The 22,737-nt window shown below is 40.5% G+C and overlaps 1 protein-coding gene across 3 annotated transcripts; it reads right to left on the minus strand.

Moving 5' to 3' along the window:
• Positions 1 to 2,675: 2,675 nt before the first annotated feature.
• sec24c (SEC24 homolog C, COPII coat complex component) lies at positions 2,676 to 21,180 on the minus strand. 3 transcript variants are annotated; one of them, XM_041974725.1, is made up of 25 exons: positions 20,983 to 21,180; positions 19,121 to 19,299; positions 18,800 to 18,880; positions 17,595 to 17,721; positions 16,575 to 16,741; positions 15,688 to 16,422; positions 15,456 to 15,598; positions 14,655 to 14,723; positions 12,466 to 12,574; positions 12,214 to 12,341; positions 11,577 to 11,715; positions 11,358 to 11,473; positions 11,077 to 11,201; positions 10,660 to 10,851; positions 10,470 to 10,563; positions 10,144 to 10,260; positions 9,871 to 10,041; positions 9,638 to 9,734; positions 9,370 to 9,515; positions 8,684 to 8,822; positions 7,441 to 7,559; positions 6,909 to 7,088; positions 5,529 to 5,714; positions 4,993 to 5,082; positions 2,676 to 4,387 (listed from the first exon to the last, which is right to left on the minus strand). In XM_041974725.1, the coding sequence occupies exons 2-25, from the start codon at positions 19,278 to 19,280 to the stop codon at positions 4,247 to 4,249; spliced, it is 3,771 nt and encodes a 1,256-aa protein (XP_041830659.1). In that variant the 5' UTR covers positions 19,281 to 19,299; positions 20,983 to 21,180; the 3' UTR covers positions 2,676 to 4,246. The 3 variants fall into 3 exon arrangements, with proteins under 3 accessions (XP_041830659.1, XP_041830660.1, XP_041830661.1); XM_041974726.1 differs by lacking the exon at positions 14,655 to 14,723 and having other exon boundaries at positions 20,983 to 21,179; XM_041974727.1 differs by lacking the exons at positions 14,655 to 14,723; positions 18,800 to 18,880 and having other exon boundaries at positions 20,983 to 21,178.
• Positions 21,181 to 22,737: the final 1,557 nt, after the last annotated feature.

Consider the following 22,737-nt stretch of genomic DNA (forward strand, 5'->3'; position numbering starts at 1 on the left):
GCTGTTATTGGCAATAATGATTCGATTTTGATACTGAGGTATCTAAGCATAGCATTTGTATGGTACACACTCAAGTTTTTACCATATAAGGTTCTCTGTCCTACAGACTGGATTGACACAAGAACATGCATTCCATGCAAATGAGCATCCTATAGGCAAACTCTATGATTGGAGGACACAGGACTGAGGAATTTTCTTTGTTTAAACCCTATATAAGACAGAACGACACATCAGGTCTTTAGGTCTTCGTTCTGGTTTTGGGACCTCCAGATTAAGCTGCAGAAATCTGTTTTGATGTCTGAACTTTTGTAATAAACTTCTTTTTATTATTCAAGTCAGCGTCCAGAGACGTTTTTGCCTGAAAGCCAATTTTTCCACATCTCCTGATCAAGATACATCAATACCTTATACAAAAGCCTAATGTATTTTGGAAATTACTCCCTACACGGGAAAGGATTTGATATTTAAACAGTATGTTTTATATAGAATCCTGTTACTCAAACTGAAATAACATGAAAACATGATAGATAAATGCCACAATAATTGCATACATTTGTAATTACGAAGAATTTAGATATTCAGTTGATCATCAGTCAAATCAATTTGAATTTAAAGGTGCAGTGTGTAGCAAAATCAAAGGTCAATGACAAAATTACATTTCATTAAAAACAGTTTCATTTGGTATCTAATTACTTTACTAAATTAACTGTTATGTTTTTATTCTCTCTGAATGAGACATTTACATCTACTTGCCGTGGGTCCACATACATGGCAGCTGCCATATTTGTGCCACCATTTTTACTGCAATGTCTCTGAATGGACAAACAACTGTATGTGTGCAGTGAGAACTGTCAGAGCTTTAAAACTTTTGTACTGGCTTTGTTTGATACAGTAGGTGCTAGAGCCGGGTTTGGGATAAGTAATACCTTAAAAGGCACTTAGAAGTAGACGGTACACATTTTTGAAGTAGTTACCTTTAGGTAAGTCATCACTGCATCTACGGCTACTGGATCCACTCACAGATGAAAACAAGTTTATGTCTGGAAGAGTTCTGGGGCCTCATTTATCAAGCTGGCATAAGAACCAAAACCAGTGTACGCCAATCATAGTCAACTTTTGGAATTTATAAAAATCAAACTTGATGGGAAAAATGGGAAACGGCGACACCAACGGTACAGAATAAAATCAAGGAAATGATGTGAAATGTGAGACATTTGTGCACAATCCACTATTAACTTTCACACAACATGTTATATATTAAAGCTATTTGGAAAAATGAATAAAGAGGCACATTCGATATTAATACTCAGAAGAGAGCATGCTTGGGAAAAACAAAAACAAACAAACAACGACAACAAGAACAAAAAAAAAAAAAACAATATAGAATTTTCAAGAAAAAGGGAAATGATATTAATAAGAACCTCAGCCACTAAAATATGTTTGGTCATTGTGAAACAAAACTTACATGTTATAAAATACATTCAGATAAATAAGGTGGAAAGTCTGCTGCCAGCATGTACCACTTAGTAAAAGAATGCAAAAAGTAAGCTTTGGTCATTCATTCATTCAGAGCGGGATGCAGACTGGAGGCTGGAGCGTCTAGAAGTGATGCAACACTTATGAAACACACAAGAGGTGGATTTCCTTGTTTTTATTTATTCTTACACAATGATTTTAATTGTTGTCCTAATTTCTGTCCAGACTGTCTTTTTTTCCCGCACCTCCTTGGCCACCTCGTTAATAGCGGTGATTGTGTCTCTCTGCAACTGCAGGACTTCCTCTGAGTGTTTATATTATTTAACACTAAATAATCTGGTACCAATCTCAGATGTATCTGTACATATTTATTTTATAGATTAAAACAAATGACTAAATTACCGTACAACAGTACTGTCATTTAGCAGACGCTTTTCTTCAAAGTGATTCACCCCTGTGGTTTGAATTCTGGTCTCCCGCATGGGAAACGGATGCCCTGCTGACTCAGATCCAGCCACACCATCCAATGCTTCTCGTGTCTTGCCTTCTGACACGGCGTTGACAGCATCTGCCACCTGCTGCCCTCCTCTGCCTTTCTGACACTGGTAATGCCCACGCCGTGCCCACCAAATAAAACCTTTTTACGTTTTTCAATGTGGTCCATCAGGATCTGTCTCACATTCCGGAAAGAGCCACTTCTTCCCTCTTTTCCCCTCCTGAGTAATCATGGAAATGATATGACAAATATTTATACTGACCTTTTGTGGCCACCACAAGGGTGTGGCAAGGCGCTCCCTCACGTACGCTCGCTTCAGAGTTAATTCTGATTTATGAACGGAAACAGGTGTGGGAAATGTGCTATAGAAAAAACATGCCTTATCTAAAGCTTGAATGTTGTTTTTGCACTTAAGCGGCTTTGGATAAAAGCATCTGCTAAAAGATTAAATGTGAATGTAAACTCATGAATCACTTTTTTTTCTTTATCATAGCAAGGAATGCACAGAAAATTATAATCACTCAATGCTGTGCTCAAGACAAAATTCACCTTATGTAGAGGATGCAAAGTACATTCCCTGGTCTTCATATAAATCAAATATATATATATATATATATATATATATATATATATATATATATATATATATATATATATATATATATATAAATATAAAAGGAGAGAAAAAAGATGCAAAGTTTCACTTTTAACAATCATTTTATTAGCAGTCCCAAGAGGCAATGAAAAAAAAGTCAAAGGAAGAGAAAATTAAATTACAGTCAAGACGGTGGGTCAATCAGAATCAGTGAACACAAAGCTGGAACAGAGGGCTACACACACACACACACACACACACACACACACACCAAACACAAAGTCACATAAAAAAAGAAAAAAAAAAAAAAGAAAAAGTCATAAATGAAAACAGCGTTTAATCTCAAGAGTAATGTGTGTTCGTGTGTTGGCTGATCCCTCTGTTCCCCCGTGAGAAATTCACCAGGACCGACCGCACTTTCACACACACATCTTGCACTCACACAAACATAATAAAAAGCCCATCTTCCTCTCGTCAGTAAAAGCCATGATTTTATATTTTGGCTAATAGTGACAGAGAAACCATCAACCGACCACAGCTGCTCAGGCAAGCTGTTAAAATTGTTATTTTCTATTAATTCTGTACAGATTATATATTCTATTTACACGCCGAACACATTTTCAACTCTTCAGTGGGGAACAACTCAAAACCTGCAAACATGACCTGGTGTTCAACCATCTGTTGTCACTCTGTGCTCAGGAGACGAACTCTTCTGATTAATATAAAGTCTGCAGCACTACGTCACTCACGATTAGAGGTGTTCCATCACTGCCGTGCTGAAAAGAAAAGCTCCCATGCCTCAGAGTTTTTAATCTAAAATGAACATCTAGTTCATCTGAATCCAAACGGAGCCAGATGTTTGCACCATTAAAGGGAATTAACATATCAAAATGTGTGATTACTCATCAGTCTTATGTAGACTCATTTCCAGTGAAACCAGATTTATTTATTTTAAAACTGTTCTGTAAATGCTTTCTGTATTTAAGTTTGAGTTGGACGTTACACCTGGAAACATAGCAGGAGATAAAAACTGGGCTAATCCTTATATCTGAAAACAAGCACACACTCACATTATGGATGATTGGAGCAGCATGGGGAGCAGGTACTAAGGCCATGATTAAAGTGGATAAGAGACAGATAGAACAGCATTTATTTAATTCCATTTTCATACATAGATGTCCATCATTGTATTGGGATTCAATCATATAAAAAGTGTTTGCTATTAGAGTTGTTTATGCACCCCCCAAAACAGCCTTTCAGTGCTAATAATACAGACAGTACAGCAACTACAGTTAACACCAGCCACCTCCATCACTCTGTCTGTTGCATACATAATTGTTCACTTGTGTATATACATTACCCTTCCTTGTCAGTTATTCTGCTCCTGCTGTGTGGGAGCAGTAGATCTGAGGCAGAGTTAAGCTTTGCTAAGATCACATTATCAATCTCACTTCTTACACACTATCAGACATGCTGTGATCCGCCAGCTGGTCTCTGGTGCTCAGCTGACAGACAGCAAGGAGAGCTTAGTTTATTAGGTCATTAAAAAAAAAAAAAAAAAGGAGGAAAGAAGGGGGAAATAAAGCGTTTCCTTTCACATGGGAGGGTGAAAGGTGACCAGGGTTGGGTGGAGGTGTGTCTGTGGTGGGGATCAGAGGTGAAGGTGTGATTAACGAGGCCTAGCTGAGAAGCTGGCGGATCTCCTTGTGCATGTGACACAAGAAGTCCACGTATGACGCTCCCCCGCTGGCGCTCTTGTCCTCCACTAAGAAGTGCTTGAATATCAGCTCGGCTCTGTCTTCCTGTTTCACCACCATCAGCTGCAAACCAGAGGAGAGAGGAGCTTTAATGAAGCTAAAATGCATCATAGAACCGGGAATCAAACAGTAATCTAAGTGAAAAAAGCTAACACACAAAAGCTCATTTTTGTGTACTTTTTTTAAAAAGTAGAAATTTAATTTTCTATTAAAATAAAAAAAAAAGGTTTTTTCAAAGATTCATTTTCAGTAGATCTACGCTATGAGCTGTCAAGAATGACAAAATTACTTTCCAAACATTGTTTTATGATTAGCTATACCTCAATTAATGCCTTTGTTTCCTTAAAAGTTTACAATAATTTTATTTTTTTTTTACTTTCATTTTCTGGTGTTAAAAAAAACAAATAAAACAAACATTTGAAGATAGAAAACACTTGGTAAAACCTATCTGTGAGTGAAATGGTATGCAGCCCTGAAAAGGACAGAGATACAAAGTCTATCTCAATCCTGGTCCTCGGGACCCACTGTTCTGCACCAGCCTCTCAATGACCCATTCATTTTAGTCAGGTGTGTTGCAGCAGGGAAACTTAGAGCCTTATTTCATGCAGGGCAGTGAGTCCTGGAGACCAGCACTGAAAAACACCAGTATAGAAAACAATTGCTCATACCTTCATGTATCGTGACCGCTGTGCTCTGAAGGAGTCAACGATTTCTCGGAGTCTCTGGGAGAAGGGGTTGTCCAGAACAGGCAGACTTGTCTGAAACACACAGCAGAGAAACTAAGGAAGGATACACAACTTTGCCAGCTGGGTTAATAAAAGGACGATACCATCCTCAGTAACAGATTACAAATGAAATGTACCCTAGGCCACATAATAACACAAATCAGAGTTCACTGGAGTAACATTCATACTCTTACTAAAATAAAAAGACTGAACAGATTAAAAAAAAAAAACACATAACTAAACAAAACACTTGAGGATAATTTGTTATCTATTGAGTATTTGACCAAAATAATCTGGAAAAGTGAAAATTTCATTTGAAGTGAATAAACAACAGAAACAAACAGAGCACGGATGTTCTTTATTAAAGCTACTGTTACCATGGTGACAACTCCTTCTCTCACAAACAAAATCCACAATAAATAAAACTAGTCTGCTACAGTCAAATGTAGAAAATAAAAAAAAGATCCAGTCCCTCTCACCATGTTCGAGTCGATCTGGCTGAAGCTCGGAGTGCCGAAGATGTTGAGGAGCAGCTCCTGCTGGACGCTGGCTCCCACCCACAGGAAGAGGTGGAGCCCCGTCTCCAGGAGGTAAACGCCGCCTTTTGACAACCTTTCCTCCGAGTCCCTCACTGCCACCGGTAACGATCCACTTTCCAACTTCATCTGAAAAGGTAAAGGGGGAAAATGATGAAGTCTGTAAATATTGTTCTAGAGATGCACTGAAAGCAGTTCCTTACATTTTTAAATGAGTAGTTGGGACGGTGTAGTCAGCTCAGATCATTTTATTTCTGACATGTTGGTCCTAATTACATCTTCACAAGCTATCAAATGCAAATGCCATTTGAGCTTTTCGTTGTTTTTTTTATTTATTTGATCAATTTAGGGCTCTGTATCTAACATTTTACTATTGCAGAAGATTTTTTTTTATTATTTATTGTACAATAGATTTGAAATCCTGTTCAACCACTTACCAATTAACATTACATCTGGATTATATCTGCTGCTGCAACTTTTACACCTTAAAGAAACAGCAGTTTACACAATAATCCATCCTTTACTTTTGAGCTGAGAGGCATCTCGCAAAGGTCTGCTTTTGTTAGATTTCTTAATTTAATTCAGTTGCAAACCATTTCTGTCCCCACTGGTCAGCTTTCTTTGCTATGGACAGTGAGTCATCACAGAAATGATGTTTACAAAAGTTACAGAAGCAACTGTCATTTACACAAAATGACCAGATAAGATCAAGGGGAGATATGGTACCTCAGTGCTCCTGAGTTTTTGATAAAATATAATCTTGATACCTGATACAAGTACCTGGGAACTGTACTTGATGACTTTTGAAGCCCATGTGGATTCACATTGTAAGAAGGCTCATCAGCGGATGTATTTTTATCAGAAGCTTTGTGGTTTTACTTTCATGAGTGTTTTTTATTCTTGTTTTATCGAGTCCTTATTAACTTTTAACTTTATCTGCTGGTTTGGTCTTTTAATGTGTGAAAATAGGAAAAAACTGCTGGGAATTGTGCAGGTGTGCAGTAAAATAGCTGGCACAGCTCTAAATAACCTCACTGATCTGCACAAGATGAGGTCAGTGAGAAAAGCCAGACTGATCCTGTCAGATTCAGACCACCCACTACAGGACCAGTTCAGATTGTTTCCATCCAGATGCAGGTACTTGTTGCCGAGGTATTGGACTAATAGACTAAAAGATTAATTCATTCCTGCAGCATTTAGGGTTTTAAATGATCTGCTGTGATACATGTCTTGGTTTTAAAACAGAAGAAAATAAAGGTTCTTGAACTTCTTGAACTTGAAGCGTTCATGTGAGAAAGTCTGTTTCTGTGTTTGTGGTCTCACCAGTGGCAGCAGGCGGGGGTAGAAGAAGATGTGGGTCTCTGCGACGTCCATGCAGCTGATCAGCTGCCTGAGGTAAGCCCTGTCGTCCAGCGAGACGTCAGCTCCCGGCAGCAGCACGTCACTCTTTAGCACGCAGTTCAGATACACGGGAAGCAGCTTCATGCATTCTGGGAGAATCAGCTGAAAACACAAACGTGCACATTAAGGGATTCAAAAACTCAACCAGACAAATGAATAAAGCAGAATTTGCCAACTACATCTGACCTGTAACTGCTAGTAAGACACTATAAAAACTAAAGAATGGTAAACTAGGGTGAATGAAGTCCAAGGAAAGTAAAGTTCATTGTTACCCAATTAGCCAAATTAGTCCAGCTTAATTTGGAATGGGCTTTTAGATTTCTCTGTACTTAAGTGATACAAAATTGTGTGATAAATGGACAAAATTTGGATAGAAGTTCACATTTCTGTCGACTACGAGTACTTTTGTAGAACTGATAATGTGCAGGTTGTATATAAGCAATTTTCCCCATACCTGACCAGCAGATGAAGGACTAGAACAGTTCTTTCTGTAACAAGCCAGAATCTGAGCACACTGGTTGACCAGAGTGTCTCTGACTGCCTTTGTGGGGTTGTTTAAGACGCCTCGGAAAGCTGTAAAACACAAAAACATATGTCATGAACCACCAGGAACAAATATCATAAAATAATCAGTAACTTCATGTGCTGTTCCTTAAACTCTTAGATTGATTAATTGTACATTTACCTTATTAAAAGCAAGATATTCTGGTTATTGTGTTGACATGGGTTGCAGATAAACTCAATTAATGTTTCTGTTTACATGTAACAGCGAATTCTCCAGATAATCACTCCTACCAACATTACATCAGCAATGCAACTAAAATATTTGGGCCATTTAAAGACTTGATTATATCCACATGGCTCAAAAACACAACACTTTTGAACATTTCTTTTCTGTAATAAACTTTGGTGGAGCTGGTGTTCCCTGGTTTTGGGACATAGACAAACATCCTGAGCTTTTAAAACAAGATCTAAATGAGAGATTATGTTTAAAAAAAATAAAATAAATAAAAGCAGCACAAACTCGCTCATAATAAGCAGACCTATTAATGTTAGAGTGTTTAATACTGCAAAGGTGTAAAGAGTAAAATGGGAACTTTCCAGAAAGCTTCATTTATTACTCCCTCTGAGCATGAGATTTGGGTTGATGTGATCAGAAAATGCTGTTTATTTGATAATATCTACGTTTATGTGGACAATTTTTTTCTATCCGATTGAAAGCAATCTGATCAGAGATGGCAGCTAACGGTCAGTTGTGTGTTTACATGATGGAAAGATTTAATATGACTGAAATGCATTTGGCATGTGCATGGAATAATATGGAAATATGGAAAAAAGAAGACAACAAAAACCGTCAACTGTCAACATGATGAGTGGATACATGGTTATTTTTTTGGATTGTGGAAAGATTTTAATTTCCACTCTTTTGATCAGATTAAAAATTCATTCCGTTCAAGGCCGATTGGATAAGCTGAAGTGTTTTCGTGACCCATTTTTACTCTGACTGGAAGTTTGATTGGATCAAAAGTGATCCCTGTAAATGCAGCGATTGACAGAAATAAAACATTTACACCTTATTTCAACAACTTTCAATAACTTTCTACTCTTGTGTCACTTGCAGCTTCACAGGAGCAGCAAAGTACCATGTTTACAAAATGCTATACAAACTCTGCCGTGAACAACAGTCAACCACTTACCGTATTTGGAGAAGAAGTTGATGATTGTGTCCGTCTCACAGTTACGGTAGAGGTCAGCCAGCTGAGAGCAGCAGTTGACCGCCATGTTGTGAATGCGGAGGCGCCGCAGACCGCTGCAGCTTGTGTACAACACAGCACACTGAAGGAAAACAAAGAGGACACATATGTCTAGTTTTTACATCCATCCATCCATCCATTATCTTGACCGCTTATTCCATTACGGGTCGCGGGTGAGCTGGAGCCTATCCCAGCATTTTAACAGGTGAGAGGCAGGGCACACCCTGGACAGGTCACCAGTCTGTCGCAGGGCCAACACAGATAGACAAACAACCATTCACACACACACTCTCTCCTAGGGAGAATTTAGAATAACCAATTAACCTATCATGCATGTCTTTGGACGGTGGGAGGAAGCCAGAGAACCTGGAGGGAACCCACGCATACACGGGGAGAACATGCAAACTCCACACAGAAAGGCCGACAGTTTTTACATTTCTTCTTTAATTGTGTTTTGGATGAAAACACTACAAGCTGCACCACAATCACCAGTCCTGCAGATCCTGCGGACTGTTATTTGATAAGATTATTTGGGTGCCCTGGTGTCAGATCAGGTAACTGATAAGAAAATCTGCAGTATTTTAACTCTCAATCATGTTTAAAATGATATAAAATACAAACTAACACACCTGCATGAGTGCTCCGGTCTCCTCGCTGAGCTTGTCGTCATGTTTGAACTCAACAGTGATGGCTTTGTCACAGTCCAAACCTGCCAGCTCCACATCTGTGGTGTTACTCATGTAAAATGAGCCAAAGAAGTCAGTCGCCCGGATACCTAGTAGAAAAACGAGGACTTGTGAAACCGTTTGACACTTGCTGAGTTTCTTAGGCTAGATGTTTTCTTTTTTGCATCTTATGAAACAGTTTTTTTTTTTTTTTGATGGGCTGGGGTCTGACCTGTGCTGGTTCGAACTCTCATAACGGCATCAAACCCGACCTGTTTCTCAACATCTCGTCTGAGGTCATTCAGGAATCGCTCCTGATCTGACTGAGCCTGGATAAAGAAAACACCACAACATCAAAGCATCAAAATGCTTTCAGAGAAAAGAAGAAATGTCAACATTACAGCTGCTTACATAAAAAACTGGTGTAGATTTGCACAAAAACTAAAATCGAGGAGTTTTGCTCACCTGGAAGTAGGTGTATTTGTAGACTGAACCTCCAGTGGAGACAGGGACCACCCCTAACGTGGCAACATCCACATACTGATTAGGGAAGAGGAAAAGATCCACACAACAACCTTGTGCTACACACTCCTTCGCCAGGCTGTTGTAGAATCCTGCCTGCGGCTGAAACAGAGACTGTGGATGACAGGACAGGATAGGAGGAAAAGTGAGCGTAGAACAACACAATAACATGAGGTGTTAGCTAGCTGAAAATCACCCGTCTGAAATCATGTTTACCTTCTCCTTGTCTGTCCCAATCAACTTCTTATCTTCTCTGTTCTTTAGTTTTCCAGGAGCCTCTGCGATGGGCAGAGAGGTGTGAAAGACAAACAGCTTCCCTGCACAGTCAGCAGCCTAAAAATGTGACAGAAAGCAACATCAGATTAGCTGCCATGAGTGTGACACAGTACAAATGTACTGTTATGCATTCGGATTGGCCTGATTGACTTTGCGGATTCAAGCTTATTTTTAACAGCAAGTATCACAGCATTGTGATATCAAAAAGTACAAATTCTAGATAAGGTTTATTTTCAGAGTTCCTCAAACAATCCCAATGCGTTTACCTTGAGTGCCTCCAAGCCTGCCTGGATGACGGGTCCAAAAACTGTTTCCGTCTCCCTGGTGTCTGCAAACATCTCTGGGATCTGGTCCAGCAAACTTAAAAAATAAAATAAAAAAAAAGTTTATCATAACTTCTCAAATCTGACCATCTGTCTATGTTTACATGTGAAAGTCTGCTTCAGTCCTACCCACCTCTCTATAACTTGCCGGCTTTCATTTACGTTGACCAGGAACCCATCAAGAAGAGGCACAAACATGTCCGACACGTCCGACACCACCAGCATCTGGGGCTGAGCCAGACTCGACTTCACATTGTAGAAGTGCAAAACCTTGTTGTAGGTGACAAAGCCCACCCGCACCACAGACTCGATTTCTGGATTTTCCCTGAATTCAGGCAGGAGGAAAAAAAATTTCACATTACATTAATAGACATAAAGAAGAGGATGGTATATAAATCATTCCTGGCATTCATTTTCTCCTTTACAATCTTACTTCTATGTCCATATTCTCAAACATTTTTAGTTGCCCAGCATTTTCCTTTTCTCTTCCATCCTCTTCTCTTTGCTTCTCACCTGTCTTTCACTCATGTTCATGTGTGTGTTTGAGTACCTTGGCAGGTGGTCTAGCAGGCTCTTGAGTTCCTGGCAGACTATGCTGACCATGCCGCTCTTCACTGCATTGTAGGACACATCGATAAGGAAGATGAAGGCTGGAGGCTGAGGAAGCTTGTTGTTCTATTGGGAGAGGAACATACTTAAGTCGAGTGTAAATAACAGCAAATACTATCAATAAAACACTGATTATTTCCCACCTGTTAAATTTATGAGTTCATTCAGGATGAAGATGGTTTTGTAGAGGAAAAAGTGAACTGTTTTGATCAGAGACTTTACCTTACAATAGTCGACAGTAGCGAGGAACTCGTAGCTGCCCAGTGACAGCTCCGGCCGGTCGTAGCAGTCCACCCTCTTACCGGTGTGGTCCAGATGCTGGAAGTAATGTGGAGGCACTGTGGGAATAGACCAGGAAGGACAAAAGAATTTATTTAACACAGTGAGTTCAGTTAGAAAGAAAAAAAAAAAACAGAAAATGGTCCAGAGACATGAACTCACCCTCTGTGACACAGCTGCAGAATCCGCACAGGAAGCGACGGCCTCCCTCTATGAACTGCATGTACGGACACATGTAGGCCTTGCACCGGTTGCAGCGGATTGGACCACTCTCGCCGTGGTCGACCAGGTATGGAGGAGTCTGACAAACATTCAGTTAATATTTTATGCTTATATATATTCTAGAAACAAAGATAACTACATCTAAAAACTGAATGCTGACAGAATAACAATAACAATAACATGTGCCACTTTTTTTTTCTTGATCACTGACTGAAATGAAGCACTTTTTCCTGCAGTTTTCCCGAACGGTTCAAGTTAAAATGAGTTCGTCCAAATGGATAGTGGTCAGGATTAAGAAATGCACCAAAAGTTATGCTGACACTCAAGCCTCTAACTGCCAGGCAGATGATCCCTTAGACATAAACTAATCTTTTACCAAGTCTGAGTGTGTGTAAAAACTGTCTGACTGTTGCAGCAGAAGATGCATGGCACTGTGGAACAAACCAAGGCTGAAATGCCAAGGATTTTGTGCCAGGCTGCAACAGCTGCACAACAGACAGAAAACCATGTTTAACCAAGGCACAAGATAAAGGCGAGAGGGTAAGGAAAAAGGTAAGGTAAAGGGCGCTAGACTCACCTCATCAGGAGGCAGTGTGGCGAGGGGCTTAATGATGGCAGCCAGCGGCACCTGAGACTGCTTGGCCATATCGGATGTACAAGGTATATTGTAAGCTGTACAGCGAATAAACCTGGGACTGGCATTCCCTTCACAAAAAACACAATAATTCCATTATTTTGGAAAAAAAGAAAGTCCTTTATATTAATGTTTTATTAATACACACACATCTTATTCTCTGCTACCCTTTCAATGTTTGGAAGTTGAACAGACCTTGATCTTTGACCTGAAAGTTGGTGGTAACCAGTGGTGGAGCTTGACCTCTGACCCCTGTGGTAAATGGCTCGTTGGTTTTAGCTTTGTCATCCTCTATTACTTGGATCTAAACAAGAGACAAGGAGAGAAAAATAGTCCTGGTTAGCTCTCTGTCTCTACTCAGAAATTTTGTAAGCACATGTGACATGTTTCACCCCATGTCTCACAAAAAGTCTAAACACCCAGTCATTTAACACCCATGCAGGGGAACACATGCACACTAAAATCTTCAACATCTGCAGGCTAAACATACACATTGAAGGTTACACAGGGCGCAAATTCATGTTCAAGCTCTTAAAAAAAAGGCAGCAAAAAGTGTAAACCTAAAATTCTGAAGTAACAAAGCAAGATTTTTAGAGGCATGCCTTTAGTGTGAGAGCCTGCAGATAGGACAGATGCTGCTAGCGAGCATGCAGGGCGGGCGAAAGGATGCAAGTTGGACAATGGTAATGACACCTAGTAGGGCTGGGAAATTAATCGAATTTTAATCGCAATAACGATCTGGGTTTTGAACGATCATAAAAATGAAATGGTCTGATTATTTTTTGTCCTTCGATTTGTGCTGTTTTCAAATCGAGCGCAGCTGTCATTGCAGCGCTTTGCTGCAGACTCCTCCCACAACCGCTTTAGTTTTATTCAGAACGAGTTGCAGACACCTGGACACACGGGAGGCGGAGTCGCTCCTTCTCCATCATTTTCTATGTAAACTTGCGCGAGGAAGCGAAAATCGCTGCCCTCCTCCAGCCAAGCGACAGGCGACAGTCGTGCATGTAAAATGTTGAGTTCGTGAACACAGACGTGCACACGGGGGCTTGAGACGCAACACAAAAAAATAGAAAAATGTTCCATTTTTTTGAGTCGCAACTAAATAATCCACCAGCTCCCAGAGTCACAGAGAGACAAACGTTATAAACAGAACTTTTTTCTCAATTAACACAGGGAACAATCTGGGATTTAAGAATCTCATCAACACTTTGGACAAACAGCATCACTGCCAACTCAACACCATTTTAGTGGACTGTCTCTTTCTTCCCTGTATGATGAGTGTAGTGAGGGTGTGTGAAAGACGTGGTGACAGTCCGATGTTTCGCCACCGCTACGGACCTGTGGTAAAGCTGCACCAGAGCTGTATAGAAATGTCGAGCTACATTTTATTGACGCGGATTTCAACGTGAAAACGAAATGTCTCCAGACTATTTTTTCCCAGATCACACCGAGCAGAACATAGCTGCTGGTCTCAGACAAACAATTGCTATGGGGGTTGGTGGAAAGAAACTAGTCGGCATTACCACAGTAAACTAAACACTTCAAATGTCACCCCCCCAAACCTCTTATCTATGATCGTGTTAAATAATGAAGATCTCAATTTCAATCAAAATAATCGTGATTATCATTTTTCCCATAATCGAGCAGCCCTAACACCTAGTGTTACAGCTACTAACATGTCTCCTAGTGATTTCCAGGTGTACTTTTAGGCAGATTATTTTCAGTAGCACGCTCATTTTCAGACTTTCTAAGTTCACTGGTTGATAGTTTCGTGTTTGATAAGAAGACAAATTGGTAGCAACATTTTTTTTTTCAAACTTGAGTTGGAAAACCCTAAAACAACACTTCCTACGGAGATCATTTTATACAATGTTCATTTCCAGAAATAATACTGACTACAGCTCTGGCCAGTCAGGACATGGACACAGAACATCTGAATGTATACAGGATTATTTGGTACTGAGGTGTTACATACATACCTTTTGCAAACATCTCAAACTCCTTGTGTTCTTTGAGTGCTTTCTAAGCAACTATGGGGACCAATTGGTGTTCTGCAGAGTGCTCATGCCACATGGGGTTATGTGACAGTTTAGGATAGGTGGCAAGAGTCAAAATAACATCCATGTGAATGCTAACAAAAAGATAAAGTTCTGTGACGACCTCCATTACCATTTGAGAAGCCTATCAACCTTCAACACCCCCATCCCACCTCTGTATCTAAGATTATTAGTCCCAGTTTAAAGAGGCATTTTAAAAAGGGTTACGGGACTCTCTCTTGCTTTGAAGGGTTATGAAGAAAATGAGGTCTAGGAAGAGCTAGTGCAAGCAGGCAAATAAGACAGGATAAAGAAGAGGAAGAGACAGGCACACACGAAACTTACTGGGCTGGGGATAGCATCTGGATCTATTCTATGTCTGGACTTCTGCACAGCCGGCATGTCAGACGCTTGCTTTACATTCAATTGTTTGTCCAGCAAATTGTGCAAAGCAGGACAAAATAAATACAAAGAATGAAAAGACAAAAAGGCGTGTGAGAAGAAAAAACATAGCAAGACTGTGCTATGTAGCAGCAAGAATTGTTGTTATTCAGACAGAAACTTATCAGTAGTATCGGTTATAGATTAATGGTGTAGTTTGACAATAAGTAAGTTTAAACTGACCAGCAGGCTGAAAAACATGCTATAAATTTCAGAACAGCTACAAAAGGTTACGTACAAAGTTGAAATATATCATCACCGTCAAATCAATATGCACTGTTAACAGGGTCACGTGAGCTGAGTAAATAAAAATTACATTCTTCTCTTGTATTTGAACAGGTTGACAGATTTCAAGATCTAGAAAATCTAGTAAAGACTGGAGATATTGCCCATTTTATACTAAATTAGATTATAGTACTGACTTAAAACTGATTATTTTTACATGGTTATATGATAATGTAATGCAGAAAAACATGACATCTGTCAAGACACAGATACAGATAATGAAACGTGTTACTAAAATGAATAGAAATTAGCTATTTTGATTACATAGTTTCATTAAGAACGCAAGATTATATCAAACTTCACTATAAAGACAACAGAAGGAGGTGGACTAACACCTCTCAGTTCAATGAAGAGGTCAGCAGGGGCTGACACATAAAACAAAACAATTAAAAAAAAATCATGTGTATTTGATCAGCTCACCGGGCTAGGGATAGCATCTGGGTCAAGTCTTTTTTGTGCAGGTGGAGCAGGAGCTGGTGCCGGTGCTGGGGCACCATAGTTTGGTTGTCCGGGATAAGGACCTGGATAACCTGGCTGGGGACTTCTTACCTGCCCAAATGCACCTGGAAAGAGCACAAAAAACAGCTGAGCTTTGGAAGAAAACAAACAGTAATCTATTTATTTTCAATTTAAAGGTTTTTTCTTCTCTCACCATTCTGTTGAGGAGGGTATCCTGTCTGCATGCCAGGCTGAGGTGGGGGTTGCTGCAGGGGTCCAGGAGGGCCTGGTGGCCCCTGTGGTCCTGAAGGTAGGTGGTTGCTCTGAGCCATTGAGGTGGGAGGCATCTGAGCTCTTGGAAGAGGAGGCCCTGAGTGGTAGGGGGATGGTTGGGAAGGATGGGGCTGCTGTTGTTGGGGTGGCATTGGGCCCAAGTACTGGCCAGAAGCAGCTGAGGTTGGAGGAGGGCCAGGAGGAGGAAAAGACCCAGGCTGAGAGGAAGGAGGGGGTGCTTGAGATGGGAAGGAGCCTTGAGAAGGTGGAGGTGGGCCTGTTGTAAAGGAAGGTTGGCTAACAGGTGGAGGTGCTGAAGAGAAAGGGGGCTGAGGTGGAGGGAAAGACTGCTGTGACTGGGATACCGGAGGAGAAGGAGCTTGGCTGGATGGATGCACAGGACCCGAATAGGAAGAGGGAGGAAAAGTTTGCTGAGAAGGAGGTGGCGGAAGAGAAGAGGTGAACTGCTGTTGAGAGGTAGGGGGAAGAGAGGAGTTGAATGGCTGTTGAGAAGGAGGCGGTGGGCCTCCATAGTATTGCTGAGGTGCTGCAGGACCACTGGGAAGTGGTGGCTGGGTAGAAGCAGAGGAAACAGGGGGAGGAGCTTGGGTGTAGGAAGGCTGAGGTGTGGCCGAGTAGGCAGTACTGATGGGAAGCTGGGAGCTGTGGGGTTGAGCTGTACAAAGAGCAGACAGGGAGATAATGCTTTATTACACAACTGATGACAGGATGACAAATATTTACAGTAAACACAATTAATTTCTTGGTAACATCCATGTTACATGTATTTCTCCAGCCACATCAATAAGCTGCAACACCCAAGTTTACCATAGCCTGGCCCTGCAGGTGTCGGTGGTCCTGATGTGATGTGCATCCCGGTCATCTGGTTCGTAACTTGCTGCATTGAGGATGGAGGGCCGTAGTGTTGTGAATAGGAGGGCTGCTGCCCTGACATGTTCATAACTCCCTGGTTGTATGGCTGGGAAACAGGAGGCCTGCAAGCACACAAAAGTCATAAAAACAATAAAGCTGGCTTCTGTGGTCAGACTAGAAAGTTATGATGGTTTTCGATTACACGGTGCAAGACGACTTAGCTTTCCCCTGCTTTGTTTTACAGTACAGACATTGCCTTCTCTCAGTGGGACAGAAAAGCTTTTGATTAGCTCACTCACAGGTGATGACTGACCAATCAATACTCTTAAAAAAAAACCAAACAAGGCGGGCTGTACCAGACTATGCCATACGGTACCATTTAATGGAAAAGCACAATTAAGTAAGACCTGATTACCCCAGCTTGATTTCTCCTGGAGAACAATTCCTATGTTCTGTATGTAGGCAAAGGGATTTTAAACTGGCATTTTACATGTATACGTGTGTGTGACAAAGATCTAACACAGGGAAAGTGATACAGCAGCTGAATGAAAGGAGAAACCAAACTGTAAAAAAAAAAGAGTTGTGAGCAAATGCCATGTACACACAAACACACACAGTCAGGGCAGACTTCCAGCACCCTTCCACTCTAATACTTTCTATTTGTTATCATGCATTTAAAATAGTCTGGTAAATTACACGCAAATGTGGATTAACATGATATAATTACGTTATTTGCATGTTAAATATAAAAATCATGTTTGAAATAAGTAGCTAATGTGTTTTAAAGCTTTGGTAACTTTTTCCTTGTAAAAGTTCCTGGAGCAATTTCAGTCATGATAAAATACTTGAATGATGAGCTCAACTAAATGGTAAGTGGTCTGTATTGTATGTACCTGTAGAAAGGAGGATTCAGAATTTGAATGAATTGCTACATAAAAAATAAATAAAACCATAATTAAACTAACATATAATTACCTTGATGGTGCCTGTGTCATAGGTGGGGGTCCATTTTGCATGTCGCCTGGACTGTGGGTGTACTGATTATACTGCTGAGATGCTGAAACAGGAGGTGGTCCAGAGGTTGGAGGACCCCTTGGAGGGCCTACAGAAAAGTACAAATGATTACTATATAAAACAATAACAGTTACAAAGAGTCCTGAATTCATTCTGATATATATTTTTTCTGATGTGACAACATTCATGCAGTTTTCTATTTAGATCAAACACATTTTTAGATTGTCTGATAACATTCCAAGATCCTGCCTCTGGAGTAAACAGCACAGAGAGCATGAAACCAGGACAGCAGGCTGTCATGTCACATTCATGACACAAATGTCTAATCAATGCTTGAAATAACCATAAACAGTTAACAAGACTGTAAAAAACTAGCTAAGAATCTCTTAGTGTGGCAGCTCACGCAACACTGAAACATAAAAAAAATGTTCACATATGAAACACTGCAGATGTTCAGAAGAATGTTTAAAATGGAGTCTGGTCTTTTTCCTGTAATTGTTGTTCACATATATGCTTCACTTTGGAATATTTAAATGCAGGAGAAATGCTCTAACAGCTGGAATTCCTCATTTTATTTATTTAACCAGGAAAAACCTCATTGAGATTAAGAATCTCCTTTACAAGAGTGCCCCGGCCAAGACAGCAGCAAACCAAGTTACAAGTCAATCAAAACCACTAATAAAATTACATATGTGAGAACATGAGAACAGAATGTGAGAGCAGAGGAGGCTAAACAAGATGCAAAAAATACACCAAGTTGAAAATAGCAGGTGTGACTCCTTGGTGACTGTTATGCTGATATCAATACTACATGTATCTGAGTGTGCACTTAAGAATAAAGTGTGAATGTTAAGCAGCAAATGGGTCAGTAGGAAGGAAAGTGAAGCAGCAACTTAGGACTCACCAGTCCAGAACATCCCTCGAATATTTCACGTACATGTTTGAAAATTACTTATATTTCTGTCTAATCCAAGTGCCTGGTAGTAAAAGGACAAGCATCTTCTTGGCTTTCATATTTAATTCAAGGGTGCTGAGATTCAAAAGCTGTTCCTTTGTACGCTGTGAGAAAAGGACGTGGTGTAGAGAATAATGCCTGTAGATACTGAGGTGACTGGATGATTGCGGGGAAGTATGAAATGAGCGAGAAAATGAGATGAAGCAGTTACCTAAGTCAAGAGGAGAGGAGAGGTCAGAGACTGGGTTGGCTGCCACAGCCTTAGAGGGAAAGCTTGTGAAAGGAGAATAACCTGAAATACAAGAGGGAAAGAGGGCAAATACAAAGATGTAGAGTAATGCATGAAGCTAAAGAGATGAAAGGGCAGTTAAGATTTAGATTAGTATGCACAGGCGCTGTGATTTCCTAACACATATGTAATTGCACAATGCGATGCAGGTAGGACACTCCAAGGTTATGGCTTAGAGAGCTTCATATCTGTCCCATTAAATGTCTCACTTTTACATGCTTTTCTTTTAAAGCTGCAGTTTACCTTGTGGTGGAACCCCAGGCTGATAGGCCAAAGCAGGGCCGTTGTAGGGTGCATACTGCGCAGGATATCCCCCATCCAGGGGACTGAAGCTGGGCTGACCATAGCCAGGCTGGGGCTGGCTGTATGGAGAGGCCATAGGAGTGTGCTGGTTTACATTCATCCTCAGTTCATCCCTAAATCTAAATGAAATGACAAAATATTAATATACTTCATAGCTTCAAATTAAACCTGTTTAGCCTGTTTACAGCCAAGAAACAAGATATTACTAACATAACGTCTATGTTGTGAAAGCTCATGAGACAAGGTTACTATAGAAAGGCTGATTGGCTTCCGTAAGCCTGAAGGGATAGCTAAACCTTGAGATACAGGAAGAATTTTCTCATATGGCTCTCTGCCAAAATATAGATAACAGACAACAGAAATATAAACAACAGAGGGCACAAACAACTGTCCTTAAAAAGGGTAATAACTTCTGCCATGCTTCAGAAAAAGGTTTGTCCAAGGGAGCTTAATATCACTCAACTTTTATGACAATACGTTTTTTTTTTCTTTTTTTTAGGGGGGGGTGGGATAAAGAAAATGTAAATCAAACCAAAACATGACCCTTGTGAGCAGTCTGCCTGCATCGTGCACCTGAGCTAACTGACTTGAAAGTTGTGTAAAAGACTTAGACTACAAGCTGCAGGCTCCTGCAATCTTGGGACAGTAAAATTTCCTACTTAAATGTCAATACCTTTATTAGCTTTTTATATTTGACTTGGTCACACCCTGAGATTCAGTCTTTTTGAGCTTTCACAGGTTGAGTAAGAATAAATACTTAACATTAAGAAATAAGGAACAAAGACACTGTACCACACTAACCAAACCTGAAACCACATAATAGAAACAAAAATACAGATTTATTTTCAGGTGGCACTTTCTTAAATCTGAATGATAGATTAATAGATTAATACATGTTTGTATGTTTTTTCTTGGGTACAGAGTTTACAAATTTTAATAGGGTCAAAACCACAAATGTTTACTTTAAGCTGAGCAATCAACTCCTGCATATCACATGTCAGCTACACCTTCCTAACAGATGTGAACCAGTGTTGTTTAAACGCTTGGTTTCTGGAGTATGGTCTTAACCTATATGACGATGAGTATCATCTAACAGACAAACAAGGGCTAAACGAGCAGGGCCTTTAAATAATTGAAGAGTGTAGGTGCCACAACGAGAAATACAATCGCAAGAGCCGTACAGGTATTCGGGCCTGCTAACTGACCCACATCTACTACTTTAGTTGCACAATTTCGAAACTGGGTTAAAGTTGGGTAAAGCAGAATTACTCAAAACATATAAAGGAACAACATTTGAAAAGAAGACTAAAACGTCAAAAAATACAAATTATGAACCAACTATACCAGATTAAAGTGTGACTGCAGCAAAAACCGAAGAAAAGATTGCGAGCGTAGCAGTGCCGCATTATAATTAGCAGGCTAGTCAGCTAACATAACCAAGACGTCAAGCAAAGCCAAACAGCGACCTGGTTCAAACATGCCGTTAGTAACTTTCGTGAATCTGCCAGTAAAGGACGAAACACTGAATTTTCTTCATTTCATTCTACTCTCATTACACGAGAGCTAACTTAGCATGCTAACGTTAGCAACCTGATTCATGATGACAGCAACAGTGGTTGAATCAGCTGTGACCAAATCGCAACAACCATTTGGCTAAGCTAGTAGCCGCCAGCTACTTCGCATAGAGCTGCTAGCCGTGCCTTTTAGCGTTAGCTAGCATTAGCGGGCATTGCGAAATCCAAGATTCCCCGTCAAGCCGGGGAAAGATGTCACACATGAAGCCGCTTCACATCGAAACCTACCTCCGAAGAGGTGTAAATAGTAAGGCTATCTTTTGTTTGTGGCAAACGGTGAAACCCAGAGGCCGACAAACTAAGAAGCCAATGTCGTCCCGGGGTGTTGCTCACTAATCCCTTCTTGGTAGCAGGAGCGGACATTCAGCGGAACTGCTGCAACGCTATGCCACGTCCACATCCGGACACCGCACGTCGACTTCCTGCACGAGCTCTTCCTCTGCTGAGCGTTGCTTGCTGAAAGCAGATCAGTTGGTTCATCAGTATATTTTATCTAAACATTTGTGCTTACTGAATATAAGCACACAAAATTATTACTCAGTATGCCTACCGTGTTCCCTGGCTACCTTATCACTGAAATTTGAAGTTTGCATATAATCTTGGTTTTATCTCACACTGGGAGGTTTTGGTCTTGGTGGGAAAAGTTTGGGAACTTATATTGTATGGGCATGTATATTTCCAGGAGCCTGTTGTTTTAGATCCACTATTCACAGGCTCAGATTTTTTATTGTTTTATTTTTAATGGACTTAGCTTTCTTCTTTCTTCTACTTTTTTCTTTGTAGATTCACTGTGATTTAGTCTAGAATAGATCAAGGTGGTCGTTCCTTTCACCCATTAGTTGATGTTAATAAGAGGTAGTCATCTGAATTGGTGTCAGCACATGTGGCTGCCCACTATCAGGCCTGACAGATCTGTTATTCTGAACTTTGCTGGAATTTTGAATTTCCTGAGGGAGTCATCCCGAGGGATTAATAAAGCTAAGTCTAAGTCTTTTATCTTTTTTTTTTTTTTTTTTTTTTTTTGGAAAATGTCATTCATTCATTTTCTATAATGCTTAGTCCAATTCAGGTTCATGGGGAAGCTTGAGCCTATCCCAGCAATTAACAGGGTACACCATGGACAGATCACCGGTCTATTGCAGGGCTAACATAGAGAGACAAACAACAACACCCACTCACTACTAGGGAGAATTTTCTAGTAACCAGTTAACCTAACATACATGTCTTTGGATAGTGGGAGGAAGCCAGAGTACCCAGAGACACAGGGAGAACATGCAAATTCCTGTTCAAATCTCCCTCCAGCCAAGACTTGAACCAGCAACCTTCTAGTTGTGAGGCTGCAGTGCTAACCACCACACAATCATGCAGACTTTTGGAAATGTAATTTAAAATGTGTAAAGTTTAAAGTTAATCTAGAAATCGGCATGTGTTTAAACATTCAAATTATTATCTCAGCAGAATTAAACATTTTTCCACGGTCTTCCATTTTTCTGCAGAAGTTAAAGGTGAAACTTAACATCTCTTCCAACTCTCTGGATGGAATTTACCATCATGACCAAAAATGTGTGTAATTGTGTCTCAGTAGCTATCAAAAAGCAAAGGGACCTTCAGAGCCCACAGTGAGGGGGGAGTTTGAACAGGGTACAGTCCTGATGGTTATTTCTGGAGTGTATATCAGCAAGCATCCCCTTCTGTATGTGGTGCTTGAGACTGACATGGCAAGTGTTGAATGCAGGGGAGGATGATGGACACACATATACACAAACACATACACTTTAGCTCCCTTCTCACCCTCCCACCCTCTGACGCAGCATTCCAGTGGAAGCAGATGAAAGCCAGCCACCTCCTTCCTCCTATTAGGTGGAGTGATCACAGATCGCAATAAGAGACTCTCATTGATTCTCACCCGAGTGTGAGGGACTGAAGAAGGGGAGATAGCATCTCACAAACACACACATACACAGAGGTCTGGGAGCTTTTGGG

This window comes from Melanotaenia boesemani, chromosome 21, assembly GCF_017639745.1.
Source record: "Melanotaenia boesemani isolate fMelBoe1 chromosome 21, fMelBoe1.pri, whole genome shotgun sequence".
Taxonomy (NCBI): Eukaryota; Metazoa; Chordata; class Actinopteri; order Atheriniformes; family Melanotaeniidae; genus Melanotaenia; species Melanotaenia boesemani.

Bases quoted from the DNA above. Each gene is read 5' to 3' on its own strand.
- sec24c (XM_041974725.1), bottom strand. From the start codon at position 19,280: ATGAATGTAAACCAGCACACTCCTATGGCCTCTCCATACAGCCAGCCC. The intron at 9,516-9,637 runs GTCAGACCCCAG...TTTTTCTACTAG, and splicing joins GAGAGTTCGAACCAGCACAG to GTATCCGGGCGACTGACTTC. The intron at 8,823-9,369 runs GTGTGTTAGTTT...GTTTTCCTTCAG, and splicing joins AGACCGGAGCACTCATGCAG to TGTGCTGTGTTGTACACAAG.